Here is an 11,200-nt window from a genome sequence, read left to right on the forward strand (position 1 = left end):
AAGCTCCTCTTTTTTTTTTTTGTCTTTTTCCGTGTCTGGCAACGGATTGCAACCCTCAGTGTTGCCCCCGTACCGGACCGGGACCGGCAACGGGATCACAGCCCTCGGTGTTGCTCCCGCGCCTCGCTCAGCCAGTGAGCGGGAACCGGTCTGTATGTGGGATCTGAACCCTCGGCGGGAGCGCCGCCGTGCTTCCCAAGTGGCGCACTGTAGCAGTGCACCACCGGGCCGGCCCAAAGCTCCTCTTGAAGTCAGAAGATGGGAGCATTATTATAAGAATCTGCTCTTACATTTTATGCTGAGAACACTTTGTGTAATGAGTCAGTGTTTTAGCACTGGAATTTTACAGGAGCTAACCAGAGAGACATTTTTCAGCCATGACTTCTCCGAACAGAAGTAAAATTGCTATGTTTTTTATTTCCCAGAAACGGGAATATTTATCCAATAAATCTTTCCAGGCTTCTGTTATAAACAAATAAAAAATGCATATACTGGAATTACGTTATATACATATTATATATGATACATAGCATATATTTTATAACCTCAGTTAGAACATTCTTATTTATTGCCAGCCTATTCCATAGTATAAAAATAACAAATCATAAGTAAATAGTAAACTTTTATAAAAAGTTACCATTGCTAATATCATGAACACTTGGCAATGTTTCAAATTAAACCATGGAGTTGTGTGCACAAAAAAGTATGAAGAGACAATCCATTAAATTTTCAGTGTTTTTACTACAAAGTTGTCAAAGCTATCTGCTCTGTAAGTGTTTGATACATCTGAATGGAGTCTTTGTCTCTTCTCTTTGCTACAAGGCACGGAGGAGTGACAGCAGGAACTTTCTGTGCTCTGACAACCCTTATGCACCAACTAGAAAAAGAAAGTTCCATGGATGTTTACCAGGTAGCCAAGATGATCAATTTGATGAGGCCAGGAGTCTTTGCTGACATTGTAAGTAATAAAACAGTGAACCAAACTTTTAACTATTGGAATACTAGTTACTTTCTAGAGACTGCCTAAATATTTTTATCAGCTCTCAAGAAATATCACGCTGACTGATAACAGTCGCATGTCATTTTCAAGCTGAATTACAAGTCTGCCATTCATAGAACCAGAACAACAAACAATAAGTATTTAAAGTTTAACTTCTAGAAAATTGATGGTTGAAAAATTTTAAGTTTCATGTGTGCTGTTTTGTAAAACTTGTAATTCTGAAAAATATCCTCAGTAGAAGAAGCAACAAATTGTCTTATCCAGCAACATAAATAGTTATTTTCCCAGGGTTCAAGTTCTGCCTAGCCTGAGAGAACAGTCAGAAGACAGAGCTCAGGGACCTAATGTTGGAACTATTGACTTCTTTCTCAAGCCAAACTCAATTCCTGGAGTAAACAAGTGACTAATTCTTGGGTACTTTTAAAAAGAGAGAAACATGTACAATCAAGCAAGAGACACAGCACATCTGGAAAGATAATTCTCAACCTTGAAAATAACTTGGGAGTTTTTATTATTGTGGAAACAGGGACTGAAAGACAATAGGGAACTTAGTGCAAATACACCAATGGGAGAAGCTTAGGTGGATGCAGAAATTATAGCTCAATTTGAGCGTATTGGTCTATATATGTATAAGGGCCTTTTAAAGGGTCCATCTTCAAAGCTCTAGTCCAGACTAGTTTTCAGGAGGTCAAGGTAATGCTTGTGCACATGCACTTCAGAGGAGCTCTTATTAAAAGTCTCATTCAGGCCAGCAGTGTTGTATCCAGTTTGTCCTGCATGAAACTGTTTTCAGAAGACCTAAGTTTTACAAATGCATTGGAATGATGCACTGGTTCATACTGGGTCCTAATGGTTTTCCACTATGATGCTAGTCACTGGCTCAGGTTCCCTGCAACTGCCTCTCCCCCTATCACCTGAGCTTACATCTGTAAGAAAAAGTGCTTCATTATTCAGTGTGCCTCTACTCTAAGACCACAGCGGAGCACACACTCACCTTTGCTCAAAGTAGAGCATAGGACCAGTGAGGCTGACAGAGTATGAAGACACGGTAAACAGCAGATCTTGTGAAAGGACTGCATTCTGCATACATCCCTGAGCCGACACTGCAGTCATTTCTGAGACCTCTCTGTAAATAGACAGATCCAGTGGATTTCATAACAACTAGAAAAAGGAGAATAAGAAACTTACTTTTAGGTGCCTAGTGCTAAAGTGTTTCCCCACAAGTTAACAGAGCTCTGTCACATTACTTGCTGATTTTATGAAGTACATGAAAAGAATTGAGTGCTTATCATTAGAAAATGTATGTGGGCCAGTTTTCTAGGTCAATGAATGTTTGATTATTGAAAAGTTGCTTCAATTTAATCAGAAGGAGACATTAATATAGATTGTGTACCTCTGCTGAGTATAACAAAGCCCTTAACACCATACCGTTCCATGAGCAGTGCTGAAGTGTGTCCAAAAATATTCCTTCTTCTTATGAATTTATGTCCTCACTGAGCTTCCTATTTATCATCTCCCATTCTTCTTTCTCTAGGAGCAGTACCAGTTTCTCTACAAAGCAGTCCTTAGCCTTGTGAGCACGAGGCAGGAAGAGAATCCATCCACCTCTCTGGACAGTAATGGTGCAGCACTACCTGATGGAAATATAGCTGAGAGCTTAGAGTCTTTAGTTTAACACCAAAAGGGGAGGAGGGAGCCCACATCTGAGCATTGTTTTCCTATTCTGAATTTAGACAGGAAAATCAATCCAGTTCTGTTAGCTGTTTACTTCCATCATCTGACAGTAACTTTCGTGACCTAGGATTCTGCTGCCAAATTTACATCATTAATAATGTGTGCCTTTTTGCAAGACTTCTTATTACTCACTTATTATGTTTGAACTAAAATGATTGAATTTTACAGTATTTCTAAGAATGGAATTGTGGTATTTTTTTCTGTATTGATTTTAACAGAAAATTTCAATTTGTAGATATTAGGAATTCCCAACTACAGAAAATGTTTGCTTTTAGTTTCAAACTTTTAGCTGTATTTATAGCAATCATCAGGTTTGCTAGAAATATAACTTTTAATATAGTAGACTGTAAATAAAATACTCTGTTCCATATGATATTCCACATTTTACAACTGCAGTATTCACCTAAAGTAGAAATAATCTGATACTTACTGTAAATACTGCTCTAGTGTCTCCATGGACCAAATTTATATTTATAATTGTAGATTTTTATATTTTACTACTTGAGTCAGTTTTCTAGCTCTGTGTAATTGTTTAGTTTAATGATATAGTTCATTATCTGGTGTTACTCTAGAAGTCTTCAGATATTGTGTTGTGTTATCTAAGTGATTAACTCCATTTCAGCATGTAATTTTAACTTTTATGGAAAGTAGGAATACTTTTGTTTTGAATGATGTTTTTATGAGAATAACAGCTTACCAAACATTGTTTAATGGTTTTTATCCAAGGAATTGCAAAAATAAATATAAATATTGCCATCTATTTTTGTTTGCTGTGAAGTGTTGTGCTGAGGTACGTATGGAAGAAAATTGTGGACATGGGTCCTACTGGGATGATGCAAGCAAAAAAGGCCTATGGATGGGACAAAGTATACAGCAATTAAACAATGAATGAAATTTTGGTAATGGGTGAAAATAACTGGGTGAGACTTATCTGACTTACTTATCTGGCTTCATTTATTTTCACTTGTGTCATAATTGTTGTCTCAGAGTTAAGGGTCAAAAGTCAAGGAAAAATTGCTGTATTTGACAGGAATTTTTCTTTTTATTCTTTCAGGATATACATTTATTAGAATTTGTGTAAAAATGCTTCATTGTTATACATGTTGCTTGCATAATTATTTTCTCTCGGACAAGATTTTGCAAGACACATCACTAATAAATAACCATAAAGAAAAAAAATTCTGTAGCCCCTCTGATATAGCTTAGATATGTTTGTTCCCCAAAGCTCATGTTGGAAATTTAATCCCGACTGTGACTGTTGGGAAGGTGGGAAATCCTATTACAGTAATTGAAAGGTGGTGCCTTAAAGAGGTGATTAGATTGTGAGGATCATGCCGTAGTGAATGAATTATTCCATTGATGGTTTAATGGTGGTCATGGATGTGGTTCTGATGGCTTTAAAAGTAGAGCTCTTTCTCTCTCTCTCAAGCCATCTGTAAATTCGCCACCAAGAACAAGGCCATCACCAGATATGTTCCCTGGACTTTGGACTTCCCAGCCTCCATAACTGTAAGCAATAAATATTGTTTCTTTACAAATTACCCAGTTTCAGGTATTTCTGTTATAAGCAACAGAAAAGGCTAACATACTCTCAATAGCTGTTTGTTTCTGGGACAAAAGCTAAGGGAAAAACAGACAAAATAATTAAGGTGACATGTACTACTGGTTCAGATCAGCTTATGATTAGACATTCTGGGGGGTTATAGAACAAAACTGTAAAACAAGAGGATTAAGGGATAAGGGTAGAAAAGTAACCAAAGAATTCAAAATTAACCTTGTGTCCTTCCTCTTGGTAGGGTGAGAAAGAAGTATTTTCATTTTTTGAACCCTGTAAAGGAGTGCTTACTAACATTTTGAGATTTGTGACTTGCTTCTATTTGTTGGACCTTTTATTTTTTTGTCTATTTCAAATTGCTATTGCTTTAAAGGGAACTCTTAAAAAAAAAAAAAAGGAAAATGAATTAATTTTGGCTCTATCTTAAGGATTAGGTGAAAATTACCTGATACTGCTTGAGCAAACTGGAGGCTCCCTGAAGTGTTGTTGATGCAGATGTTCTCCAACATTAGCATGCATTAGATTGCTGGGCCCACCCTCAGAGTTTCTGGTATGGTAGGTGTGAGATGGAAATCCAGGATTTGCATTTTTAACAAGTTCTCAGGTATTGCTGATACTGCTGGTCTGGGAACCATACTTTGAGAACCACTGGTTTAAACAAAACTTCTCTGGCTTTCTGCTCTGGGCCCTGAGCTGGGCGTTTTGGGGGATCAGTGCCCTCCTTGTTATGCAGTACTATGAAACACTCCTCTGGGCTGAGACAGGGGACTGCTTCAAGTATCAGAGTCTGCTTGTTAGTAATGATTCCATTATCCTGCACTCCAGTTCCACACAGCTCCTGAATCCTGACAATTTGTCTTAATATAGGACTTCTAACTTTTTCCACTCTGGGATTATGACTTCCTGATCTTTTTCTATCTACGTGGCTTCTAACCCTCTGTTTGACTTGATCTTTGCTTATATTGGAGTCTCTGACTGGCAAATTTGCCTGCTTCTAACACCCAGCTTGGTTCCTTTTAAAGCAAAGGTTCCCAACATTTTTTGGTACATGGTGCTTAACAGTTATGGAGGCTGGGAAGTCCAAAGTCCAGGGAACACATCTGGTGATGGCCTTGTTCTTGGTGGTGACTCTACAGATGGCTTGAGAGAGAGAGAAAGAGGGAGAGCTTCTCATATGCTCTACTTTTAAAGCCATCAGAACCACAGAACCACATCCATGACCACCACTAAACCATCAATGGATTAATTCATTTCTATGGCATGATCCTCACAATCTAATCACCTCTTTAAGGCACCACCTTTCAATTACTGTAATAGGATTTCCCACCTTCCCAACAGTCACAGTGGGGATTAAGTTTCCAACATGAGCTTTTAGGGACAAACATATCTAAGCTATATCAGAAGGGTTACAGAATTTTTTTTTCTTTATGGTTATTTATTAATGATGTGTCTTGCAGAATCTTGCCTGAGAGAAAATAATTATGCAAACAACATGTATGACAATGAAGCATTTTTACACAAATTCTAATAAATGTATATCCTGAAAGAATAAAAAGAAAAATTCCTGTCAAATACAGCAATTTTTCCTTGACTCTTGACCCTTAACTCTGAGACAACAATCAATTATGAGACAAGAGAAAAATAAATGAAGCCAGATAAGTAAGTCAGATAAGTCTCACCCAGTTATTTCCATCCATTGCCAAAATTTCATTCACTGTTTAATTGCATTCACAATTCTTATACACACATTCTTTTATTACATAATTGTGGCCTCATTGTGAATATATTTTTATTCTGCTTTTTATACTGTTAAATGGACAATTTTTTACTACAAATTTATTAGCCTATTATTTTCAAGGCTGTGTAATATTCCATCCAGTATAGTAGTTTCCAACCTGGGGCAGAATTGCTCCCTAGGACATTTGGCAAAGTATGGAGATATTTTTGATTGTCACAATTGGTCAAAGAAGTGGGGAATGCTACTGGCAACTATGAGGTAGAAGTCAGAGATGCTACTAAACATTCTGCAATGCACAGGACAGCACTCATAACAAAACGTCAGTAATGTCAAGGTAGGAAACCCTGCTCTTTAGGTGTACCATGTCTCTTGTGATCATTTTCCTAATGTTAGCTGTTTAGGCTCTTTCAACCCCTTCTTGTCACAATACTATGATAAACATTTCTTTATGTAAAAAGCTTTCACCATGCTTAAGATTATTTGTTACAACCAATTTTTTTATAAGTGTCACTTGGGGAGCAGATGGTATGAACTTTTTATGTGTCTTAATACTCTCTCAGTTTCCAAAAGTGTTGTGCAGTTTGCAACCCCACTGACAAGATATTAGAGTTCTGTTTTTCCACTCCTGGGTTCAGGCTCTGCTCAATATCACCTTTTCAGAGCACCTTTCCATGACTGGCCTGTCTAAAATAGCATTCCCTCCTCTCAAGGAGAATATTCAAATTACTTAGCACTGACCATCAGAAGGGACTGACGTGTGTACCAGCCAAATGTTAGCCTGCCTGTCTGCCACCCCCCTCAGGCCCTCTTTATCTCCTTATCCTGCTTTATTTTTCTCCATAAAACATTTTGTTTTCTGACTTTATATTTTATATTTATTTGTTGTCTGTCTCCTCCATTAGTATATGAACCCCATGAAAAGAAAAATTTTAATTCTTTTGCTAACCTCATATCCCCACACCTAGAACAGTACCTGGCACATCAAAGACACTCAATACATTTTAGGTGAATGAATGAATGAATGGATGGATGGATGAATAGATTTTTACCTAGAAAAAAATATTGTTCTAGGTCCTCGGAAACCTGGAACTCTATAGGTAATGTTCCTCAACTTAATAAATTTATCAATTTTGACAAAATATGTCTATTCTTAGTTTTTTTGGTAATATCTTTACAAATCAGTCCAATTGAAAAAGGATGTCCTACAGAGACTGTGTCTTTGATTTAAATCATGGAGAGCAGTTTTGCAACCTCAAGAGAAGTATTAAGCATGAATATAATCTATCTATTTAGCTACATCCATAAGAACTGCAAACTCCATCATAGTTCCAATATGATACTTCCTGAGATTTTATGGCAACAGCTTCTTCATATAAACTCAATGCAGCATTTAATACATACATGTTCTACTCAAATTACACAATGGGAATCTTACTGAATTTTTGCATTTCCTATCTGAAAGCCTCAGATTTGTTAGCATATATATTTGTTAGCTATTTCTCTAATATGTAAAACTTGGAAAATAAGATCTCTTTATAAGCAAATAAATTTTAAAATGTGATATTAGAATTGAATTCACTTATAAATAGCACAACAAAAATATAAAGCACTTGAATTAGGGCCGGCCCGGTGGCACACTGCTACAGTGCGCCGCTTGAGAGCGCGGTAGCGCTCCCACCGAGGGTTTGGATCCCACATACAGACTGGTTCCCGCTCACTGGCTGAGCAAGGTGTGGGCGCAACACAGAGGGTTGCGATCCCGTTGCCGGTCCGGTCCGGTCCGGTCCGGGCGCGACACTGAGGGTTGCGATCCATTGCCGGACACGAAAAAAGACAAAAAGGAAAAAAAAAAAAGCACTTGAATTAAATTTAACATTTTAGGGAAAGTGGGAAAATCTGCTACATTTGTCAAAATAAACAAAACACTTTTTTTTATGATAAACCATGATTGATTATTATCTGCTCATTTGCCAACTGCATGATATTCTGGTACATTAGAAATCTCTCCCTCAATAGTAAAATATTGGTGTGGTAGAGTAGGTGGCATTAAACGTTAAGGCATATAAATGAAATGCACAACACAAGTTTTGAGAAATGAGACATTCTTGGCATTAAATTGTAGTTACCAAGTTTTGTTTTTTAAGATAATCATTTTTAAAAGAAAAACAATGTGGAAGTGGGAGTAAGAAAAACTGTCGGTGTGAAATTGTAACTTCTCGTTGCATACATAACAAGAAGTTCTAATCAGTTCATCAGCCATGACCCATTCTAAGCAGGCCACAAGAGACACAGACCAATCTTAGGGAAACTTCTCAAATAAGCTAATTTGAAATATTTTTCTCCACAGTTTTGGACTTGCTGTTCATCACATCTGTCAGATACCTTTTATCTTGCTTTCATCCTCGGGAGTTGCCTTAGTTCTGAATTATCCTCATAGGGAGATGAATTAATGCAAGTAACTTTTATCCTCTTGCTAAATTATTTAATAAAGCTTTTACCAAAAACTATTGGTGTTAGGGTCCCTAATGAAAAATATTAAAATAGCAAAATCTCTTATAACACCTTTACTTTAAATAAGTGGTTTAAGAGATAGGAAGTTAAAACTGTGTGTTTCCTGGGCTTTTTAGAGTATGTTAAATGAAAAACATTTTACATTTTGTCTATACGGCATTCCAGTTCTAAGCACAAGGAGATACATTAACAGTTTCAATGAGCCACCAATAGAAAAAATGAAATAGTTAGAAAATAATTAGGCCAATGAGAAAGACTGATAACTGGGGTCATTACTGTGTAGTCACAGAATCCACCTACATGCCACTCTTCTTCTAGGGATCCTTCCTGTAGCACATTGTATTTTCCAGACATAGCCCAACATTGTCTTCCATCCCATGTGTGACTCTTTGAAATTCATCTCATTGAGAAGTGGGGTCTCTGGTTCTTCCATTGGATCTGGGCAGACTTGTGGCCACAGTGGAAAGGGATGCTGTGTGACTTCTAAAGCCAAGTCATAAATGGCAATGCAGCCGCTGCCTGAGTCTCTTGGAACACCACCACCATGCTGTGACAAAGCCCACACAAAATAAACCAAGGTTTTGGTCCACTGCCTCGCTGAGCTTCCAGGCAACAGCCAGAATCAACTTGCCAGCTCTGTAAGCAAGCTGTCTTGAAATGGATTCTCCAGCTTCCAGTCAACACATGCCAGTGACACTGTGTGAAGCAGAGACAAGCTGTTTGCACTGAGCCATGCCCAAATTGCAGATTAATGAGCAAAATAAATGACTACTGTTTTAAGCCACTACCTTTGGGGGTAGTTTCTTACATCATTACACTAGAACACCAAATACAGGGAGCCATAAAGTCTGGAAATACAGACAATACTATTTTACCATGCATTGCAATGTCATATTAAGCTATTTAACATGTATTTGCTCATGCTTTCCGACTTGCCGGCCACCCTATAGGAGACTTTACCCAGGATTTAGAAGACAGAAATTAACAGAGGCCACCTTCCTGCCCTCTTGGCTCCTGCTGGTGAGAAAGCTTGTAAAGACAGGTTTTCTGCATCAGAGTTCTGGTATCTAACATTGGAACCACAGCATTAAGAGTAGTACTTCTGATTCCAGCTTTCCTGTCCATGGGACCCCAACTGTGGGTATAAGCTCTTGGCCTTACTACCTTGTATGCCTTTCTCTTTAAAATACCTAGAGTGGTTTCTGCTCCCTGCTTCAAACCCTGATTCAGCAGCCAAGAGAAGAAATGTCTACATGATGCTGTGACCATCCACTCTTTTTTTTAAGTATCTTCTCTATCTTCAACTACTATAGTAGCCTCTGAATGTCTTCCTCTTGCCCTGTATCAAATAGACACTGTAGCCAAATAAATCTTCTAAAAGCACAAAGCTGATCATATCAGCCACTTGGGTTGTCAATCGTGAAGTGATTTCAACCTCTGGTGAGACAATGATTTTGATAATAGAGGCTGATTCAAATATTACAAACTGATGCTCTTTACCCACCCCCATTCTTGGGGAAATTTCAACACGATCTCAAAGCAGCAGCAAATGACAAGGACAATGTGCCTCTATAGCAGTGCCAGCTGTATTAGTCCATTTCTGTTGCTTATAACTAAATACCTGGAATTGGGTAATTTGTAAGAAAATGAAATTTATTGCTTACGATTTTGGAGGTTGGGAAGTCCAAAGTCCAGGGAACACTTATGCTGAGGGTCTTCCTTGGTGGCAGCTTCAGCGACACAAGGTATGACATCACAAGATGGTGGAAGCAGAGAGAGAGAGACTCTCACGTGCTCTCCTTTTAATACTCTCAGAACCACGCCCATGACCACCATTAGTAACCCATTCACTATGGCATGGTCCTCAGAACCTAATCACCTCTTCAAGGCCCCACCTTTTAATTACCATAATAGGATTTCCCCCCCTCAACAGTTACAGTGGGAATTAAGCTTCAGTGACTTTGGGGGGCCAAAGTCATTGAATCCGCTGCACCAGCTAGTGCTAAAAAATAACCTAGAGTTGCTTTACATACAAGGAGAGTCTATAACAACTTTGCCTTATCTCCACCTTCACCTTAATTACACCTTCCCATAATGGCTTTTAAATGTATCAATACTATCCTAGTGTGTGTGTGTGTGTGTGTGTGTGTGTGTGTATAATTTATACTATGTGCCACGTACCATGGTAGGTGTTGATGATACATTGAAGTCTTATGGAGTCTTAGTTTAGGATCCCAAGAAGCAGAACATGAGAAAAAAAATTTAAGTACAAGTAGTTTATTTGAGGCAGAGGCGGAGTGAAGCACACCAGACCGGCCCAACTCTGCGAGCTCTGTGAGTCACCCCCAGCCCGGCCCCACTTGCGGGGCGAATCCTGACTGCTCCCCGCCCGCCTGGCCCCCACCCACCACACCAGGCTAGGCGCCCACATCAAAGCTGCCTCCATTTTCTCGGGTGGGGGTGGAGAAGGCCGGCATAGTGAGAGCAGGCCAGCCATCTCTGTTTGGTGTGACTCCTCACTGAGACGTGCTATTTGCTTACCTCGACACGGGGCACCCCGGGGCCTGTGGACCGGCCTAAAATCCCACTCTCCCCGCGGATCTCTGACGGGGCTGGTAGCATGGGGAGCCCCGGGCCAGCGTCGGGGAGAAGGGAAGAGGAG

At 39.0% G+C, this 11,200-nt stretch overlaps 1 protein-coding gene across 4 annotated transcripts in view; it reads left to right on the forward strand.

Annotated features, from left to right (window-relative positions):
* PTPRZ1 (protein tyrosine phosphatase, receptor-type, Z polypeptide 1) overlaps window positions 1-3,494 on the forward strand; it is a 168,175-nt gene extending 164,681 nt beyond the window's left edge. For all 4 annotated transcript variants that reach the window (XM_008580512.1, XM_008580513.1, XM_008580514.1 and 1 more), the window contains 2 exons: window positions 823-958; window positions 2,535-3,494. In XM_008580512.1, the coding sequence (XP_008578734.1) occupies window positions 823-958; window positions 2,535-2,675 (277 nt within the window). In that variant the 3' untranslated portion in view covers window positions 2,676-3,494. The remainder of the gene's footprint in view (window positions 1-822; window positions 959-2,534) is intronic.
* The last annotated feature ends 7,706 nt before the right edge of the window (window positions 3,495-11,200 follow it).

This window comes from Galeopterus variegatus, unplaced genomic scaffold, assembly GCF_000696425.1.
Source record: "Galeopterus variegatus unplaced genomic scaffold, G_variegatus-3.0.2 Scaffold2115, whole genome shotgun sequence".
Taxonomy (NCBI): domain Eukaryota; kingdom Metazoa; phylum Chordata; class Mammalia; order Dermoptera; family Cynocephalidae; genus Galeopterus; species Galeopterus variegatus.